The 21,357-nt window shown below is 47.9% G+C and overlaps 1 protein-coding gene across 3 annotated transcripts in view; it reads right to left on the reverse strand.

The window, feature by feature from the left end:
• Positions 1-526: 526 nt before the first annotated feature.
• IGSF9 (immunoglobulin superfamily member 9) overlaps positions 527-21,357 on the reverse strand; it is a 35,443-nt gene continuing 14,612 nt past the window's right edge. For all 3 annotated transcript variants that reach the window (XM_087913643.1, XM_087913640.1, XM_087913642.1), the window contains 16 exons: positions 21,045-21,162; positions 20,566-20,707; positions 19,782-19,927; positions 18,119-18,261; positions 17,875-18,015; positions 16,455-16,571; positions 15,208-15,358; positions 13,595-13,718; positions 12,402-12,577; positions 10,130-10,380; positions 9,632-9,716; positions 8,290-8,460; positions 6,035-6,080; positions 3,392-4,759; positions 1,512-1,657; positions 527-1,017 (listed from right to left, as the gene is read on the reverse strand). In XM_087913643.1, the coding sequence (XP_087769769.1) occupies positions 785-1,017; positions 1,512-1,657; positions 3,392-4,759; positions 6,035-6,080; positions 8,290-8,460; positions 9,632-9,716; positions 10,130-10,380; positions 12,402-12,577; positions 13,595-13,718; positions 15,208-15,358; positions 16,455-16,571; positions 17,875-18,015; positions 18,119-18,261; positions 19,782-19,927; positions 20,566-20,707; positions 21,045-21,162 (3,558 nt within the window). In that variant the 3' untranslated portion in view covers positions 527-784. The remainder of the gene's footprint in view (positions 1,018-1,511; positions 1,658-3,391; positions 4,760-6,034; positions 6,081-8,289; positions 8,461-9,631; positions 9,717-10,129; positions 10,381-12,401; positions 12,578-13,594; positions 13,719-15,207; positions 15,359-16,454; positions 16,572-17,874; positions 18,016-18,118; positions 18,262-19,781; positions 19,928-20,565; positions 20,708-21,044; positions 21,163-21,357) is intronic.

The raw sequence follows: 21,357 nt of genomic DNA on the forward strand, positions 1-21,357 counted from the left end.
GTTTCCAGCTTCCGGAAGTCCAGAACGGGCCTGTTTCCAGCTTCCGGAAGTCCAGAACGGGCCTGTTTCCAGCTTCCAGAGCTCGGGCAGGCCGTTTCGCCCTCCCAAAGGCCCAAGGAAAAGCCCCTGGACCCTTGGGAAGGCAAAAAAACCCCAGACCTCCCACCATGGCTATGCCCAAACCGGTGGCTGGGATTTTTGAACCCGACCCCTGGGGCTGGGGGAGGAGATCCAATCTCCTCCACTCATTTAACTTCCCTCTTTCCCTCGCCTGCCTTCAAACAAGCCGCTAGATCAATTCTCAAATTACTTGTAACACCTTCAATGGCCCAGCCCCGTCCTTTTGCAAACCAGCTCTTAAATGACGTGCTATTTTGTGTGTTAAGAATTTACAAGACGCCAAGATTTGGTAAAATGTTCTCTCTTTTTTTGTTTTTTGTTCCCCAGCAAAGCCTCCATTTACCAAACATCCCATTCACCGGCTGCTTCTCATCTAGAATCCGGCTGGAAATAAATCACACGTAGGTTTACACACACAGACATCCACAAGGGTGGCGCCAATGTATTTTTCTTCCTGCCTGGATAAATTACTCCAGAGATTTGGGGAAAAAAAGTTTTTTTTTTTAAAAAAAAAATTGCCTGGTATCTTTGGAACTTTGAAGTTCGAAAAAGTTCTCCTGCAGGCCTCTAGAGGCCAGAGTTAGCATTCAGATTGTCCCAAAGCCGCCCTCTTGTGGACGAGAGGGCAAATTGTCCCACCGGAAAAAATCCCAAGGAGGAGATTTCAGAATAAGGTGGCTTGTTCAAATCGCTCATCCTTCCCGCCGGGGTCCCTCTTCTGCCGCCGTTGCTGAATCATTTCTCGCCGGCGGCGGTAAGCGAGGAATTCCTTGCGCAGGGCGGCGCAACGCTCCTCGGGACTAGCCAAGGGCAACGGAGAGCTGGACCCGTCCAAGGCGCCGACCGACTGTGAATTAGCAGGAGACGTTCTGCTGGATTCGCTTGAATCTCTGAAGCCTGCAAAGGGGAGGCAGAGGAAGACACAGGTTCAAGTCACGTTAAGCCCATCCTTTGGGGGAATGAGGTCAGATTGCTTATTTATTAAAAATTAATTAATTAATTTAATCATTATCATTAGGTCCTGTGCAGGGAGTGGTACGGTGGCCTAGAGGCTCTTGCCTCCTAATCTCTCTCTGGGCACACTGAGAATATTATCTGTTGAACAAAACTCCGCACTGGTGACAGGAAGGGCATCCGGCCATTCAAACACTCTGCTAGCTCCATTTGGTTGCTCAGATGTCCACCCTGCAAGGGATTATGGGGTCGTTAAAAGATTGTTTTCCAATGTTTTTGACTGTTTGTATCATGTTCAGCACTGTCCCAAGGGACATTCATAATCTTAAGACCTCCCTTAATTTTGGGGGGGCAAATTTAATTTAATGCATACAATTTCATGAATAAAATCCCTTTCGGAACGCGCTCTTTCCTATACGCTGGGGAGATCGGCTTACTCTGCTTCTCCAAGTCGTGGGCCGCGATGGTGGAAATGGGCCTTTTGGGGTCTCCGCTCCGATAGAGTTGTAAGGCGTCCAGTAATTCCGACTCCAGAGCGAACTCTGAATCCCACTCATAGTTTTCATCCACGGAGGTGTTCCTCCTAGAAGAGACCAGGAAAGTAGAAGCCAGACGGGCGAGGAAAATAAAAATCTAGAAATGGGTTATCACTCAGAGAGCCACTGTGGTGGAGCAATTGAAGGCAGCAGACCCAAAATCCCAGGCCTGTTTGGATACCAAGCCAGCTAGGTGCCTTTGTGCCAGGAGATGGTGAGTTCTAGTCCTGCCCGAGGCATGAAAGCCGACTGGGTGACTTTGGGCTAATCACCAAGAGATGGTGAGTTCTAGTCCTGCCTTATGCCTGAAAGCTAGTTGAGTGACTTTGGGTCAATCACCAGGAGACGGTGAGTTCTAGTCCTGCCTTAGCCATGAAAGGTAGCTGGGTGACTTGGGCCAATCACCAGGAGACGGTGAATTCTAGTCCTGCCTTAGGCAGGAAAGCCAACTGGGTGACTTTGGGCCAATCACCAGGAGATGGTGAGTTCTAGTCCTGCCTTATGCCTGAAAGCTAGTTGAGTGACTTTGGGTCAATCACCAGGAGACGGTGAGTTCTAGTCCTGCCTTAGCCATGAAAGGTAGCTGGGTGACTTGGGCCAATCACCAGGAGACGGTGAGTTCTAGTCCCACCTTAGGCATGAAAGCCGGATGGGTGACTCATCGTAAATGTGAGCTGGCTGCTAAGTACCCAGATTGCAATTGGGGTGGGGTGTGGGGTGGATGACATTACGCTGGTTGGAATGCAAGGAGCCGTCCAAGTCACGCTTTTCTCAGTGTCGTCATAACTTAAAACAAACTGTCATAAGTTGAGGACCTACTGCAGAATGGAATCTGGGGGCACTCAAATTTTCAATGAAAAGATGCTTTGCAAGGAACATCCCCACCTCGTGGATACATTGGGAATAGCAATTCTTTTCCATCTGTCAGAGCCAAAATTTGGGATAAGCATAACTTTTTTTTTTTTCCCTTCTCCCCGTTCCAAAGACCCTCAACACCTCCCAAAACACAACCGGATCAATGTTTAGCATCTGAGCCAAACTCAAAAGGAAACTGAAGCAAGTTGCGTTCCCACAACCACGCCAGGCGAGGCGGAAATAAACAGGGAAAGTTCTGAGGCAACGCAGCGTAAGGGGTGAACTGCTGTCTGGAATCTGAACAGGTGTGTGTTTTGCACATCCTGGCTGGATCCAGTCAGTCATTTGGGTGTGTGTGTGTGTGCGTGTCTGAGTTAAATTGCAAAATTGCAAACCTCTTTTCAAGGCCTATTATTTGAGGGATGTTGCTACTTCGACTTAGCAGACTGAAATTCCTCAAAAACGCTTTCCAAAATTCAGGGCTGGAGCTAAATAATAACAAAAGGAAAAAAAATCTACGTTTTCTGTAACCGTGCCTTCCAATTTTAGAACGTAAGAGAATTTGCTTCCTCTTCTGGGCCTGGATCGTAACAGCCGAGTACCAGACAGACTCCCGTCTTCTGTGATTAAACCAAGATTTGTTCAAAGCCAGCCAACACCCAGTTAATTAAAGCTTAAATGAATAATTCCCTCTCCGGGCACAACCTAGCTCTGGAAAAAATGCCTTGAATTTACAGAGGGGAGGTTGTAATCCCACTAGAGGTCGCCTCTGAGTTCCTAAAGAGGGAGGCTCAGTCTTAAGGACTAGAAACTTGTTAACGTTTTTGTTTCTTGAACCCCGTGCTCCTCCTCCTTAGGACCATCCGAAACAAAATGGATACCTACAAAAGGCTCACCCTCGCGACCCTCCCAGGATTCGACCTCACCTTTTCTCCAGCGCAGCTGCTAAATTCTCCTTTTTGGATCTGTTCTCTTCTCCCACGGAGCTGCTTCGGCAACTGGGCGCGTCTCCAAAGGGGGAGCTGAGGTAGCTGCCCGCCACGGAGGTGGCCAACGACGGCGGTCTTAGGAAAGAGCCACTGCCCCGCCCGCTGCTTTGGCTGGTCAGGCTGCCCCTCAGGAATTTCTCCAAGGGGAGGGCTTGTGGGAAATTGGCGGCGGGCGACTTGTGTTTCTCGGGGGGCAGCTCGGGCAAGGGGAAGTCCAGGCAGGAGAGCTCAGCCTGGGGGCAATCCGGAAGGAGCTGGGAGGAGGGCGAGGATGACGGGAGCGTGCATAACCATCCGTGATCCTTCGGGGGTGGGCTCTCCGTCCTGGAACAGAGGTACAGCGGGCAAGCCAGGGACCCCGGCAAAGGGGTCTTCGGTGGGCCCGTATCGGGATCCGGAAGTCGGAGGAAGCACGTTTCCGCGAGCTGATCCTGAACGGAGCTCAAATCAGCCTCCATGTCCATGTAGATCGGACTAGCTGGCCTATCCTGGTCTGGAAAAAAAGACCTCCGGGGGCTGCCCAGCAGGCCGGGCTCGTGGTCGACGGTCTCCCCCGAGAGTCCGTCTTCCTTCTCGTTCTCCTCCGGCGGCCAATCGCCGTCCACATTCATCTCTTTGAAGAAGGGCAAGCTCAGATACTGGAGGATCCCACTCTGAGCAGAATTACTCGCGCCGGCCTGGACTCTCGGGGACGGAGAAGTCGCTTTGGACATACGGTGAGGCGAGGACGACGGAGAAGATGCCACCGCGTTGTCCCGGAGCCACAGGGTCTCCGGGACAGCGCCGTATGACGTGGCGGCCACCGGGCTGATGTTGACGATATGCAAGGGCTCGCCTTCCTCCGCCAGGCTGCTGCTGCTGTAGTCGAAATAACGTCCCTGGCGATGGCCGGAGGCCTTGGCGTCCTGCTGGGCCTGGCTGGTGTTCTTGGCTCTCAGGTGGACGCCGTGGTGCCATCCAGCGTCCTCGGGAGAGGAGAAGACCTGGAGATAGGGCTCCGGTGGGCTTTCGCCGTTCTCCAGGTGGGAGAAGGGGCTCTGGTGTTCTTGGGACGCCTCCTCGCTCTGCACCACGAAGCGGCCATCGGGGCCACGGGAAATGCGTTCGAGAGGAAGCGGCTGCTCCACGTGGCTCTCGTAGAGGACGTAGTTGGTGCTGTTCATGACATGGCCGCCGGAGAGATCGAGGCTGAGGTTGCGGCCGACTTTTTCGCCCCACAAGAGGGTTCGGCGAAGACTCTGATAGGGAGATCCCTGAAATTTCAGCTTCATAATGCTGTCTGGGCTAGCTGTACCTGTTGAATGCCTGTAGGTAGAAGAAAGAGAGAGGGAGAGAGAGAGAGAGAGAGAGAGAGAGAGAGAGAGACATGGCTTCTTTTACTAACTGTAGCAAGTGGTTCTTCCACCCAATCACAACTTTCCCTAACTGGAGCCATAGTTCTTAAATAAATTGCTGCAGTTAAGAGTTGGAAGGGACCTTGTAGGTCATCTAGTCCAACCCCCACCCACCCAAGCAGGAGACCCCACACCATTTCTGACAGGTGGCAGTCCAGTCTCTTCTTGAAAGCCTCCAGGGATGAAGCTCCCACAACTTCCGAGGGCAACATCTGTTCCACGGGTTGATTGTTCTCCCTGTCAGAAAATTCCTCCTTATTTCCAGGTTGAATCTCTCCTTGTTCAGTTTCCATCCATGATTCCTTGCCTGGTGCTTTGGAAAAGAGCTTGACCCACCCACCCCCTTCCTGTGGCAGCCCCCCAAATATTGGGACCCTGCTGTCTTAAGTCAGTAAACACGGTTGTTAAATGAATCTGGATTCCTCATTGATGTTGCTTGTCAGAAAGTCGCAAAAGGTGAGCACATGACCCTGGGAACTGCAATAATCAAGAACTACCTGTAAAGATTTATTACGGAGGAAAAGAATAAACCCCCATGCATGATAGCCCCCTGTTTAGTAAAGAAAAAAATTATTTTCTTGCAGACGTTTCATTACCCAGCTAGGTAACAACAACATCAGTATTAGAAGGGTGTGGGGTTTGCTGAATGGAGAAGGAGGAGGAAGAAGAGGAGGATAACTATGGGATCCTTGGTGCTCTCTGAGCTTAGTTATTTTCTTGCAGATGTTTCATTACCCAACTAGGTAATAACATCAGTATTAGAAGAGTGTGGAGTTTGCTAAAAGGAGGAAGAGGAGGAGGAGGAGGAGGAGGAGGAGGAGGAGGAGGAGGAGGACTGGGCTCCTTGATGCTCTCTAATTTCTCTTATTTTCTTGCAGACATTTCATGACCCAACTAGGTAATAACATCAGTACTAGAAGAGTGTGGAGTTTGCTAAAAGGAGGAGGAGGAGGAGGAGGAGGAAGGAGGAGGAGGAGGAGGAGGACTGGGCTCCTTGATGCTCTCTAATTTCTCTTATTTCCTTGCAGACGTTTCATGACCCAACTAGGTAACGTCATCAATGCTGATGCCCGAGCTACAAATATTCTCTTCTATCAGGAAAAAAAACCAACAGCAGGTAAGAGGGAAAGGCTCTGCAGAAGCAACCAGGGAAAGGAAGGGTAAGTAACGCAATGGTGCAACTTACTGCGTAGAGAGAAGCTTCTTGGTGGAGGAAAACACAGTGGGTAGATCTGGAAGGTCATGAGAACACAAAAGGGGAATTACACAGGGAGGAACACAAAACCAGGCAACTGATAATCTGGCAGTGGGATGGACAATTGCCACACCGCAACCTGCAGGCCCACGCGCGCGCGCGCGCACACACACACACACACACGGCTTTTGACCAGAGTTCCCAGATCCCTCAAGACCCAGCCCAGCCCACCTCGCAGGGTGCTGGTTGTGAGGAAAATAGGAGGAGGAAGGATTGTTGTGTGCACGTCTGCCGTGTCGATTTATTTATAAAAAATAATGGCAGGATTTTAAAAAGCGGAAAGGAACAAGAAAAAAACCATCGCATTCCATTTTTAAAAATAATCAAATTTCTATTAGGTATAAAGTGCAGGAAAAAAAAATAAGATAATGCCTGGTAAATATAAATGTGTGTGTGTGTGCATGTGTGTGTGTGTTTGCAAAGTCCAAGGTGAGATTTCTCCCAAGAGGCTTTTATAACAGCCACAGGGAAGGGTTGACCTGCCAGTGTGAAGTGTGGCACAGTGAGTTGAGTGTTTGGGGTCGGTGTTTTTCTACTGTGGCAACTTTAACATAACTCCCAGAATTCCCCAGCCAGCATGATTTAAGATGGATGGACTTCATCTCCCAGAATTCCCCAGTCAGTGTGTTTTAATGTCTGGACTTCACCTCCCAGAATTCCCCAGTCAGTGTGTTTTAATGTCTAGACTTCAACTCCCAGAATTCCCCAGCCAGCATGCTTTAATGTCTGGAATTTGACTCCCAGAATTCCCCAGCTAGCATGCTTTAAGAGGGATGGACTTCAACTCCCAGAATGCTCTAGCGATTCAAGGGGGAGAAGGCTACAACTCACTTCCTCGGAGCTTTCCATGGTCCTGAAGCAGCCAGCCTAAAATCTGACTTGACCTGGGAATGACTGTGCACTCCACATTTGGAGGTCAAATATCCCCAGTACAGTGACGTTCTGGGAAGTCATTTCTGCACGCAAAGCTTGTTATTATGTCTAATGGAAAGGCTGGGTTCACCCAACATCCCGATTTGGCTTTGTTGGCATCCACACGAGGCTAGATTTCACACCCATGTTTGTGACTGTCTTTGGAACATGCTGGCTTTCCACTGATGGCTCTTCTCCCCAAGGGAAACCAAGGCACGAAGAAGATGCCACCTACCCAGCGTTCCACAGCGGAAAAAGTGGCAGTAATATTGCTAGCTGTTTTTTTTTCCAGTTGAAAAGCAACAGCTCCTAATTCCCTCTTGCCTTCTTAGGAAGGAAATAAATATGACAAAGATTCTCCGAGGCTCAAAAATCCACATTAGGCCCAAACATCCTTTCAGAATAGGCAGCTTAGCAAACGGCTGTCCACCATACCATACCTCCTCCTTCTCCTGGTACGTCAATTATCACAAAAGTATCACAAAAGTATCACAAAAGTATCACAAAAGTTGAAATCATGGCAACTGGACCAAAGTTTATTAAAACAGAGATGTTTTGTTACTCATCCAATCAAAATGAAAATCATGGGAATGTACTAACTGTTGCCAAACAAGACTGTAAGGGAGTTCCTCCTTAAAAGTCAGAAAATAAACTTTTCAGGTACTTTCAGCCTGGATGATTGAGCGTTTACATATTGATTTCCATTTTGGGGAGGAACCTATCAGACTGTTTGCAGCGTGACTACCGTTATGAGACAACCCAGGAGCAAAATACAGCGCACAAGAAACTTAGACATTTAACAGTGGATAATATACAAGACCTATCCAGAAATATATGTGGTAGGCAAAATACCTGACAAGCAATCAATCTTCTTCTTATCTCTACACGGAGAACTCTGCAATGAATACCGACACAAGGAGAGAGAACACGCCCTCTAATGGCTGCTTTATATAAACACCTCTTAAAGGGGTAGAACCCATCTTAAAGGGGAAAAAAAACCATACTATGCTGATTCATTCTTATTTCATCAGACTTACAGCAGATGGCAGCTATTACTGCTTCTGGTCAGCTCTTAAATCTTAATACCTCAATAAACTCCCCCCGCAGTCAATATGGCAAGAGTTAAGTCTATTCCAACGACTTTCTGCCTATCCAAAATTCTCATTTTGACTGAAGACGTTACCCAGATGAGTAAAAAAAAAAAAAAAGCCCCAATTTTAATAAACTTTGGTCCAGTTGTTTTGGTCCACTTTTTGGGGGGCGGCGGCTCTTACCTTGCCTGCGTTTGCGGAGACGGGCTTGTCTCCTCCGGTTCATGACACAGGCGGCCATGGTGCTGAAGATGACTGCCGTGCTCAGGAAGCAGACGCCCCCAATCACACCGGCCAGCACAGGTTGGGGTAGCATCTCAGGGAGCTGGGTGCGAGAAGGGTACACTTCCATCCCTGCGGACGCCAAAGCAAAGCGAGAGCAATCAAAAAAACATTGTCGTTTTTGGCCACTTATCTTCGCGATCCCATGGACCCCACAGCACTCCAGGCTCCTCGGTCATCCATCATCTCCGGAGTTTGCCCACATGCATCTTCCTTGTGTCAATTACAAGTGGACCTCGGCTTTACGGCGGTTTGTTTAGTGACCATGGTTTAGTGACTAATCCAAATTAGTCAGAGAGTAGTTGGCTATAGTTAGTACATTCCAATGATTCTCTAACTCCCTGCCTAGTTGTTTTTTTTAATTCTATTTTGACTAATGAAGTTATTTGGATGAGTAACGAAACATCTCAGATTAACAAGCTTTGGTCCAATTGCCATGATTTAATCGTTGTCAATACATGGATGATTTAGTCTTCGTTTACACACTTCTGATTAAGTGTCCAAAGTATTTGAGCTTCAGCATCTGAATTAAATATGTACCATTCATATACAACACACCAAGCTTGTTTGACACTCATTCAGGCCATTTCTTGTCCAAGGCTCAGCCTATTTAATAAATCGGTAACTAAAGTATTATCAATTATATAAAATATTAAATAACTAAAGCATTACTGAAGTGATACGTCCTATGACAAAAATTAGGAGCAGAGGCAAAGCTGAATCAAAAAAGAGGTTGATTACTGCAAACAAGGGAGCAGTAGGATAAAAAATAAAGAGGGGGATAAATTTTCCTGAGCTAACCTAGTCAGAAACTGTTAATATAATTCGGAATTTTAGAAAAATGAAGAATTACTTCTATATCAACGAGATTTTTTTAGTATAAGGTTTCTCAACTCTGGAAATGTTCAACTCCCAGAATCCCCCAGCCAGCATGCTTTGAGATGGGTGGACTTCAACTCCCAGAATCCCCCAGCCAGCATGCTTTGAGATGGGTGGACTTCAACTCCCAGAATCCCCCAACCAGCATGCTTTGAGATGGGTGGACTTCAACTCCCAGAATCCCCCAGACAACATGGTGGCTGGTTGGGGAATTCTGGGAGTTGTAGTCCACTCTTCTGAAAGTTGCCAGCATTGAGAAACACAGTTTTAGATTCAATCAGACAATTCAATCAAGTTGAACCGCATCCTTGGCTAGGCATCAAGATTGACTAGCCCATCATATGCCAGATGTCGCCGGACTTACCCGTGGTGGAAACATTGACCACGTTACTGGGGTAACTGACGTAGCTACCGGCAAAGGCCATCAGGCGGAACTCATAGAAGGTATCCTGCGTTGGAAAGGGGAAGAATTAGCCGATGGACATTAGGTCCGCCCGCCAAAGTGGATGCTATCTCATCACGACGAGCAAGCAACAGACCAAGGCATTATGCGCGCAAATAAAAATAAAACTGTGGAGGAATAGGGCCAGCAGATAACGCTGAGCTGGATAAAACGCTCTCGTTTTGAGGTTTTATTAATGTTCTCAACCGTAGCAACTTTAAAATGGGTGGACTTCAACTCCCAGCATTCCCTAGTCAGACATAGGAATGCTGGGAGTTGAAGTCCACCCAGTTTCAAGTAGCCAACGCTAAGAAACACTGTGCTTAAATAAATACACTTTTCCTCATGCGAACCCCCATCCCTCTGGGGGCTGAGGAAAAAAACAGGGGCTTGCAAAGGTGGAACTGGGACGAGGCTCACCTTGATGAGTCCAGGCACCAGGAATTGGGTCTCGGAGCTGGGAATGGAGCCACTCAGCACCTCCCACTTCCCCCGATTCTGCCGCAGCTCCAGGGAATATCCCATTAAGGCTGTAGGATCGTGGAGCGGAGGTTCCCACAGGAGAAGGACCCCACGTGTGGTCTCGTTGGACCTCAGGAACTGGGGTGGGGGAAGGAAGACCAGGGAGGCCGTGGTTGGAAGGATGGGGGGCGCAGCCTGAGTGGGGACCCCTGAAAAAGGAAGAAGAAGAGGGTTGCTTTGAGGAAGGACGCAGACTGCTTTGATCTTTCTAGGTCTTCCTCCTTGGCTGACTCTTGCAAAATACAGGTAATCCTTGTCTTAACAACCATTCGTTTAGTGACTGTTTGTTACAATACCGCTGGGAAAAAAGAGAATGATGACCAGTCTGCGCACTTATGACCGTTGCAGCATCCTTACAGTCACATGATCAAGATCTGGGCGCTTAGCAACCCGCATATGTTTACAATAGCTGCAGCATCCCAAATGATCACCATTTGCAACCCTTCCTAGCCGGCTTCCGGCGAGCAAAGTCAACGGGGGAAGCTGGATTCGCTTAATGGCTGTGATTCACTTAACAACAGCAGCAATTCGCTTAACAACCGTGGCTAAAAAAGGGTCAAAAAATTGGGTGCAGCTCATTTAAGAAGATTAACAATGGAAATTCTGGTTTCCACTGTGATCATAAGCTGAGGACTACCAGTGGACTGACTGATTGGCTTTCCACGTCGCTTGTATGTGGAGGAAAGGCACGCTGGCACGGTGCAGTACGTTTGCCTTTTCAACCATGCACCCCGAGAGGGAAGTCAGAAACATTATGAGGGCACCCACTGGCACGATGAATCCATATTCATCTTATTTATAAAGGTTAGAATAAAGACCTGATTTTGGTGATAAATGAGTGATGCACTCCTGAAGGAGCTGCAGTCCCGGGAAAGAGGGACGGGTGAGAAAGAAACTCAAATTCTGCCCAAAATTCTGCGTTTACGACAGGCAGTTCCTCGATTTACAACAGTTTGTTTTGCGATCTAAGTGCCAGTTACAATGGCACTGAAAAAAAAGGGTTGAATTTGTGTTATCGACAAACAAATAAAGGGAAACAAATTGTCGCGAAAGCGCCTCTCTGCGTCCTTTCTGCTCCTGGATTGGGGCTGAAAGGAGAAAGCGGAAGCAGTAGGCCCCGTCCCCTAATTGGGTAGACCAGGTTGCCCTGGTAAGACTGGTCTCACCGGAAAAACACTCGCTGAAAAAAAGTGACCGATGACCGTTTTTCATACTTACGATCCGTGATCACGCAATCAAAAATTCGGACGCTTGGCCAACTGAGTCATATTTATGATGGCTGCATTGTCCCAGGGTCACGCGGTCCCCTTTTACGACCTATTGACCCAACAAATTTAATGGGGAAGCCAGATTCACTTAACAACTAGATGACTAACTGATCAAATGCGGCGATTCGCTTAGCTGCGGTGGCAAGAAAGGTGAAGCGAAACTCAACTTAGCAACTGTCTCGCTTAGCAAACAGAACTTTTGGACTCCATTGCGGTCGACTTTGTGTTGAGGACTTCTTGTATTTCTGGATCCCCCTTGGGACTCTTTCTTGACCTGGTCAACAGCCTAGAACAGTGGTGGCTAACCTTTTTGGGGCTCCTGTGCCAAAAATTGCGCACACACCAGCGCACGTGCACTCGCATGCAGCACCCAGTATGCAATGCGCCCCCCACACCCCCTGCCCATGTGCACGTAATCCCCAGCCCCCACCCCTTTACCTGCACTGCGCCTCACAGCTGATTTTTCGGCTGGTTTGAGGCCTTTTTCAGCCTTTCAGAGGCTTGGAAAAAGCCTTTTGAAGGCTTTTCAGGATGAATTATAGGCCCATTTCATCACTTCCGGTATTACAGGAAGTGACGAAATGGGCCTATAATTTGGCCTGAAAAGCCTTGCAAAAGCTTTTTCCAAGCCTCTGGAAGGCTGAAAAAAGGCCTCAAATCAACCGAAAAATCAGCTGTGAGACACGCACACATGCAATGAGGTACCTTTGCTACGGCTCGCATGTTGGTGCAAATGGCTCTGTGTGCCACTTGTGGCATGCGCGCCATATGTTCGCCATCACAGGCCTAGAAGGCCTGGCTATCCTACCTTTCTCCTTTGTCTATGCTAACCAGAACCCCGGTTATTAGAACTGGAAGAAACCAGCCTCCCGCCCCCGAGCATAGCGGTTACAGCTTCTCACCCAGAGGCGCGATGGAGAGGATTTCACTGAACGGACCGCTGCCGAGTTTGTTCTGAGCCAAGACGCTGAACTGGTAGCTCATATCTGGCCGGAGGTTCTCCACCAGGATGTGGGAAGCCCCCACAGGCACCGGCAACGAGGCCCAGTCGTGGTGGGGCCGGTTCAGGCGTCTCAATCTACCATTCAAACAAACAGCGTGATGTCACGGAAGGACAGTTTGATTTCTACCAGGGTTACCCAAGTTGGCGGAAATCGCAAAACGGGACCCGCTTTGACAAAAAGAAAACAACGCAAGTGCTTTTCGTTTCCACGTGGAAGCCGCTTCTTTTCCACATTCTCTTCCACGTGGACAAGAATGTAACTCCGACTTTGGGTTTTACAGATTAGATCGACAGATCTTTATAGAATCGACTCGCTCGCACCATGATAGAAAAGCAAAAAACTGTGATTTGTTGTTAATGCCTTGTTTCACTGCAACAGAGTCGGAAGTCAATGCTTCTTTTTTTCTTCCCTGCCCTCCCACCAAGGGACACGGTGGCTCAGTGGCTAAGACGCCGAGCTTGTCGATCAGAAACGTCGGCAGTTTGGCGGTTCAAATCCCTAGGCCTCATCACGGAGCGAGCTCCCATTCCTTGTCCCAGCAGCTTCTGCCAACCTAGCAGTTCGAAAGCACGTTCAAAAAAAAGCAAGTAGAAAAATAGGGACCCCTTTGGTGGGAAGGGAACGGCGTTCCGTGTGCCTTCGTCGGTTAGTCATGCTGGCCACATGACCGCGGAGACGTCTTTGGACAGCGCTGGCTCTCCGGCTTTGAAACGGAGATGAGCACCGCCTCCTAGAGCCAGAAACGAGTAGCACGTATGTGCAAGGGGAACCATTACCTTTTACCTATCTTTCCTCTCTTCACTTCCCCTTTTCCCCTCCCACTGTTCTTCTATTTACTTTCGTATTTTATAATACTCTATAACTTAATACAACTTTTTTGAAACAAAAGTGTGTTAAAAAAAAGAGAAAAACATGGAGCCACCCCACCCCCACCCCAATGCCAGCTTAAAACAGAGGGACGAATTTCATACAACAGAAATGCAGATGGAATTTTTGGATGACACCTCTGGATAGTATTTTTAATATTGACAGAAAGAGAGAGGGAAATAGGACAGCTGAGACGGAGACAGAGAACAGCCCCAAAGACTTACATTGGCGTGTACCAGATGCTGAATCTCTGGAAATAACCCCCATCAAACCCTGGTTCCCAGGTTACATTGACTGCTTGTCGTAGGGGCCACACGGACACGTTGACCACGGCGTGGGGACTGGTACCTGACATGGGGGGGAGAAAGGGAGCTGCATCAGTTAATTCAGCGGAAGGACATCAATAAAGAGATTTAAGGGTGTGATTTTGCCCGACAGAATTTCGGGGTATAACAACAGGTAGTTCTTGACTTACAACCATTCGTTTAGGGACTGTTTGAAGTTACAATGGGGAAAAAGTGACTGATGCCTGTTTATTCACATTATGATCTTTGCTGCATCCCCCTGGTCACGTGATCAAAATCCAGAGGCTTGGCAGCTGACTCGTATTTATGACGGTTGCAGCGTCCTGGGGTCCCCTTTGGATTTGGGGCTTGTGATGTTGTGCATTGGTTGGGATCAATTGGGAAACTGTAGGGTGAATTTAGGGAAGGTTTTTAGTGAATCAAATCTATCAGATTCGTTTGGTTGCCTTTTTTTGTGTGTGTACCAAAAAAAAAAAAAAGGTAACTCTCTTATAACCTCCCTGACTGGCATTTAAAAAATAAAAATAAAAATCACAGCATCCAGCATGATAAAGTATGAATAGAGCTGTCTTTTAGGGAGGTGATCGCCAACTAATGGGCTGGGAACCACTGGTGGTCCACGAGAAAATGTTGGTCGTCTGCAGAGTCCGCTGCTGCTTTCTGCTTTTTTCTTCTTCTGCTTTTGGCTGCACGCAAGGAAAGCAGCCAAAGTCTTTCTTTCTCTCCCCCAAACTCCTCCAGAAATGAGTCTTTGGGACCCTGCAAGGCCTCCTGCTCCAAGAGGCTGTGCCGGCACGACAAGTCTCATGAAGACTCATTTCTGGTGGAGTTTGGGGGAGAGAAAGGAAGATTTCTGCTGCATCTGCTGTTTTCCTTGCATGAAGCCAAAAGTCTCTCTTTCTTTCTCTCTCTCTCCCCTCCACTCCGAGAACGGAGCTGGAGACGATATCCAGCGATCCCAAATAAAGAACAATCGATCGGTAGGAGAACAGGGTGGGGAATTTTCCTGCAGACTTTTTGGGGGATTTTCCCAGGGTCTCTGGTCCTCAGGATTTAAAATTATGAGTTTGGTGGTCCCTGAGGTCCACAAGGTTGGCGACCCCTATTTTAGGGTACAACTAATCTGGAGTTTTCCTTCCATTGTTGACTCTGATGAATGGGCAAGACCTCCACTTAATGACCGTAATGGAGCCTGCCCACTATGTCTAACTTAACTACTGCAGTGATTCACTTAAGAACTGCGGGGAGAAAGGGAATAAAACGGGGCAGAACTCACTTAAGCACCGCCTCCCTTAGCCACGGAAATTTGGGCCTCAACTGTGGTTGTTAAGTCAAGGCTCAGGCGTACTTCCCAATCACAACGAGCGTCCTGCCCCGTTTAGTGACCACGGAGGACACCAAGAGCAAATTGGATGCACCTGCTCGAACACGACGGTTCCTCGCAAAAATTGTCTTGAAACCGAAACGTTTCTCAATAGGGTCCCAGGTGGTTAGGGACCTCAGCTGCCCTGCCCTCTGAGTTGAGAACTCACCCAAGACGTAGACAGTGGTGGTGGCACTAACCCTGGCCACGCCGTTGTTGGCGGCACATTCCCACAAGCCATGCTGTTCCTTCGTCAGTGGCTGCAGGATCAGGCTGCCGTTCGTGCCCACCTGCGCGCTGGCCAGGGTCTTGCTGCCCACCTGCCAAACGAACAAAGCAACCCAACTGTGTTACATACAAGAAAGTCCTCCCTTAACGGCCCGCATCGGGAACGGCATCTCTGTCGCTCTGCAAAGCGGTCATTTAAGTGATATTCCCCCCTTGCCCCCAAGTTTTAATATTCTGTTTTGAGAGGTGACAGCTGGGTAGGTTCGGCATGCAACAGGCAGTCTTAAAAGCTCAACTTTTTTAAACTACCAAATCTATGCACCTCTGTATGGTTTGCCAATTGCACCAGGGCAGATACCGCAGCGCTCCAGAGGGTGAACGTTATTGCCCAGATGATCATTGGTTGCCCTGTCACCTCTTGATAGCTCCTTCTGCCTTAAGAAAGTTCAAAGAATCCTTAAAGATCCATCTCATCCTGGGCACCCTTTTTTGAACTATTACCCACCTGGCAGACGGTACAGGATAATAAAAAACAAGGACAAATAGTCTAGAAACAGCTTCTATCCCAGTAACTCTACTGAATTGTACTGTATAGTACAATATTAATGCAATATCAGGGGATTTCAATTCAGTGTAGAATGAAGAATGTGTGTTTGCGTTTTATTTTCTACTCACAATATACACTGAAAACGGTACTTAATTTCATTGTACAAGAGGCAATGACAATAAAACTAAAAAATTCCAGTTCTTAAGCGAGACATTTGTTCAGTGGTTGCCCTCTCCCCTCTTTGGAAGAGCTTTAGAGCTCCCGCTGCCTTAAGAAAGTTCAAAACATCCTCCAAGATCCATCTCATCCTGGGAATCTTTTTTTTTTTGAACTATTACCCTCTGGCAGACGGTACAGAATAAAAAAACGGACAAATAGGCTGAAAAACAGCTTCTATTCCAGTAGTATAGTATAGCAGTAGCTCTATTGAATTCTACTGTATAGTGTGATATGAATGCAATATCAGAGGTTTTCAATTCAATTGTATAGAACGTGAAGGATGTTTGTTTGTGTTTATTTTCGTAGTCAGAAATTGTACACTGAAGGTGTTATTTAATTTCATTGTACAAGGTGCAGTGACAATAAAGTAAAGTAAACTCTCAGGAACTGTCCAGTTTGTGCAAAACTAATCTGCGACTCACTTTCGTCCAAGAGGTGATGGGTAGGGGGTCTCCTTGAGCCACGCATGGAATTAGCAACTCCCGACCCACCTCCTGGAAATATTCCTCTTTGGGCCGAAGGGTGAACGTGGGAGGGTCCTGAAAAATTGTATTCCACAGAAAACATACACCGCCGTTAAGAAGAGAATACAGAAGTTGTTCTTAACTTAGTTGGAAGGGACCTTGGAGGTCTTCCAGTCCATCCCCCTTCTCTGGCAGGAGACCCTATACTAGTTCAGACTTCAGTCTTGTCTCTTCTTAAATCTCCAGTAATGGAGCACCTACAATTTCTGGAGACAAGCCATTCCACTAATTGTCCTAACTGTCAGGAAATCCCACCATAGTTTGATGTTATTTCTATCTTTCCATCCATAAGTTTCCATCCATTTCTTCTTGTCCTGCCTTCAGATGCTTTGGAAATTAGGTTGATCCCCCACTTCTCTGGGGCAACCCCCTCAAATATTGGAAGACGGCTATCGTATCACCCCGAGTCCTTCTCGTTGTAGAACTGGACACACCAAGTTCCCATTTCCCACAACCGCTGAGTATATGATTTAGCCTCCGAATCCTTTTTCGTTTGCCTTGCTCCTCTCGGCACTCTTTCTAGAATCTCAACAACTTTTTTTTTATGTCGCGGTGACCAAAACTGGACATGGGTATTCCAGGTATGGTCTAACCAGGGCAGCAGAACATTTCCTAGAAAAACCGCCGATAAACGGCTTAAATGGGAGTTGAAATCCACGCGTCTCAAAATTGCCAGAGTTGGGTGATCTAGAACCCACACATCTCTGCCGGCACTACGAGAGATGGAGACGCCTCGAATGTTTTATGGAGAGTTCATTTTGTCCTCCCTCCCCCCTCCTTTCTTTCATTCTTTTTTTAAATTTTTAAATAAACTTTTTATTAAATGTTAAAAAGATATATACAAAATACAAAACATTTCGTTAAAAACAAAACCAAAAACATAGGACATATAAATTTCAAATTTCTTAGACGGTGCTTTCTTATCAAACAATATTCCAATACTTATTTCATATATCTGGTTAATACTCTTATTATAACCTCTTTATATTTTCCCTTCCTTATCTATTTACTAGCTGGTTTCTATTATTTATCCAATTATACAAGTTTTCCCAGACTGTATAATATTTTGAGTCTTCCTTTTCTTTTAGTTTTAGGGTAAGTTTGTCCATTTCAGTGCAATCGAAGACTTTTTGGATTATCAAATTTTCTACTGGCATTTGACGATCCTTCCAGCATTGTGCAAACACTACATTTTATTCCTTTTGCGTATTCACCTTTTATTATTCCCAATAAAAACATTTCTGCCCTAAATTCTGATTGAATTTTCGTAATTTCTCTCATCCATATTCGTATTTTTGTCTCGCAATTTCTTACTCACTTTGAGGAGAGCCCGGGTGGGTGTGGAAATACCAGCTGTTCCAAAACTGTTGTACGGGGTGCAGGCGTACACGCCCAGGGCGTCATCGTTGCTTGTGGCGATGATTATCGTCCCATCGGTTTTCAGGGACCAACCTGGGAACTGCAAGAGAGGGAGAATGCAGGGGCTCAGAAAAAGAATGGGAGAAAACACCAAAAATGCTTGGGGGTGGGGGAAGAGGGTGCCCCAGCCTCCCAAAACGTACCTTGCCAATCTCCAGCGGCTGCCCGTCTTTGATCCAGCTGACCGAGAGCAGGGGAGGGTTAGCTCTGCTGGGGCACCGGATTATGCCTTGCATACCGATTGGCAGAAAGGTCTCTGGAGGCATCTTAGCGACTTGAGCTGGGTCTGTTCAGGTGGAGGACAGCTTGGGGTCAACGGTGGGATGGCGAGGTCAGGGATATTAGGGAGGGAAGCTAGAAGGACTAGGGGGTAACCAAAGGAGGGTGTCATGTCCCTGTTGGAGTCTGAATCCGAGGAGGAAGACGAACAGCTGACACAGGGAGTGGGAGTGCGGCTCCGTTGGCTGTGGAGGTGGCTGTAGAAGGGCAAAGTCTGGCTGGGCAGAGCAGGGGAGAGGAAGACCCAGGCTCACCCCCCCGCTTCATCCTAGGGCACATGCAGGGAGGAACGGAGAAGGGAGCAACGTGGGTTGTGTGGCTTACGGGGGAGGAAAGGGCCCTGATTCCCTTCATTAGCCGCAGCTGGGAAGAGAGTTTAAAAGAGATGCAGGCTGAGTGTGGCATCTGCGGGGAACAAACGTGAGTTTATCTTGTGTTGACTTTGTTCCTGGCATCCTCCCAACTGTGTTGAATTACTGCTGTTCCTTCACATCTGGAATTCCTTCTCCTGCCCTGCCGGACTAATTACCTCATCTTGATTGGACTTATAGTTAGTTTGTGTTGACCCTGTTTTGGACTTGATTCTCTGCAACCAAAAAGGCTGTTCCTGGGAGTTTTTTCTCCAGCCCAGAAGGTAACCAGGACATTGGGGGCAAAGTTGGAGCTGATAAAGGGACTCTTATTGCTTATCTCAGTGGCCCCCAACCTTTTTTGAACCAGGGACCAGTTTCACGATTATTTATTCTTCCATGGACCGGTACCTGAGTAACACGAGACTCCACCGCCATCAGGACGGCTCTTCGTTCGAAGCCGCCCCCCCCCCCCTCGACGAAACTAAGGCGTGAGCACCCAAACGCCGCTTTCCAACTGAAAACCTGGAAGCAACTGAAAACCCGGAAGCGCCGTCAAAACAAGATGGTGGCGCTCAAGCTATGCGGCCCGGTAAAAAATGATCCACGGACCGGTACCGGTCCAGGGACTGGTGGTTGGGGACCCCTGGCTTATCTGACTGTGTTGCCTTTGTGCCATGCCCCAGGTCATCACAGAGGGGTTTGGGGATTGGGAGATCCCTGGGACTAGGATTGTGAGCCCAAGGGGTGGACTAAGAAGATAGAAAGAATGTAGATCTCGTGAAAAGGAGTTGATGGCAGAGGTGGGATTATGAGATGAAGAGGTGGACAGAAAGTAAGTGGCAGAACAGGAGGACAAGGAGGCTGAGGTCCCTGGGACTAGAACCACGAGGTCAAGGGGTGGACCATGAAGGGGTGGTCCATTATTCTGTTAAAGACTTGAATTAGGCTATTGGCAAAGTGCTGATATCATTGTTTGGGTGTAATCTTGCCACTATTAAATGGTGAGATTCCTTTGGGTGTGTGTGTGTGTGTGAATGAATCCAACGGATACCCCACAAAATGCAAAATAAGGAAAGGATATCTCTTCACCTCAAACCCCATTCAGGTCATTTTCTACGGTACCAGCGAATGATCCGAGGTAACGAAGATACGATCGTAATTAGGCAGCACTTACACAGAACCGTAAGGAAGGCAGAAGCGGATGGCGATTTCCAAAGCCCATTGCTGGGAATGCAAGTATATTTTCCCGAATCTTCCGGGGTCGATTTCTGGACCAAAAGGCTTCCATCCACCAGGATTTGAATCCGTGAGCGGAGATGGCTGGAGGCCAGGAAGGAAAAAGGAAGTCAAACGGGAGAAGCATCGAGAGACAGCCGTATTGTCATTCTAGATCAGGGGATCTCCAAACTTGGCCACTTTAAGAGAGAATTCTCTCTTTTTTTTGTTTTCCCTTTTCCTTTTCTTACTGTTGTGGCCTCTTGGCCATCAGCCCCTCCAAGTCAGGGTCAAGTATCAAGACAACCTGAGAGCTCAGAGGGGGAATGGAGACGGTAAAGAAACAGAGGTGGAGCCTGAGCCGTCCGTCAGCCCTCAGGTGGAAAGTCAACAGCCCCCAGGTCTGGAGGTGGCTGATGAAGAAGAAGAGGGACACCGGGTCCAGTGCCTGATACACGGATGTGCAGAAGGCCGAGAGGAGAGGAGAGAGTGGAAATCTATGAGCCGGCCCTTGGGATGGAAAAGCCACTGCTCCTAGCAAAGCCCCACCCTAGCTCTGGGGATCAAAGGCAGGGGGGCGGAGATAAATAGGTGTGGTAGACAACTGTTCATCTCCCTGCCAGACAGACTTGTCAGCCTGTGGCGTGAGAGAAACTGTTTGCCGGAACTGCCGGCGCTCCTAATAAAAGAAACCGTGGATTTAAAGGTTTGTCGTGTTTGGGGAGCTGGATCAGAACACTTACCTGAGATGGAAGACGTTGGTGCCGCCCTGAAACCAGCTGTAGGTGAGATTGGCAGGATAGGCTTCAGCTCGGCAAGCGAAAAAGGCATCTTGGCTGAGGTTGACCGTGACGTCCTTGGGAGGGACCACAATCACCGGTGGCCCTGGCAGAAACAGAGGACGGAAAACTCGTAATTTCTGCAGAAACTGAGCAGAACAGAGGTCATTAAATGAATGGCTGCAAGTTGAAGACAGCCTCTCGATCTAACCGGAATGCTAGCCATTTAAAGTGATGGTCCAGATGTTTCTTGGATACAGGTAATCCTGTATCCAAGAAATCCAGTTCATTTAGTGACTGTTCAAAGTTGCAAGGGCACTGCAAAAAAAAATGACTTACGACCACAAGTCACCACAATCGTTATCAACCTTTAAAGTCCCTTCCGACTGATTGTATGGTTCTTCTTTTGGTTCATTAACCTCTCCAGGTCAGGAAGGACTTACCTTGGACGAGGAGGCGGGTCGTGTGAATGAGCCCCCCCTCTTGATTGGTGGCGTGGCAGGAATACAGGCCAGCCGACGTCCGTTCGACTCTAGAGATAAAGAGAGTCCCATTTTTCACCTGGAAAAAAACCAAACATATGGGTTTAGGCTGACCTGTATCCTGCTGAAGACAACTCGGTCTTCAGGCCACTGGGCGGAACAACGCTCTGATTTAACACAACGTTCTGATTTAACGGATCTCCATTTAATGGATTTTGGATGGAGCAGGTCAGGTATCCACACAGACTCACTTAACAACTTCCTTGTTTAGCAC

The sequence above is a fragment of the Pseudonaja textilis genome, chromosome 16 (genome assembly GCF_049901715.1).
Source record: "Pseudonaja textilis isolate UNSWEBS1 chromosome 16, rPseTex1.2, whole genome shotgun sequence".
NCBI classification, from domain to species: Eukaryota; Metazoa; Chordata; class Lepidosauria; order Squamata; family Elapidae; genus Pseudonaja; species Pseudonaja textilis.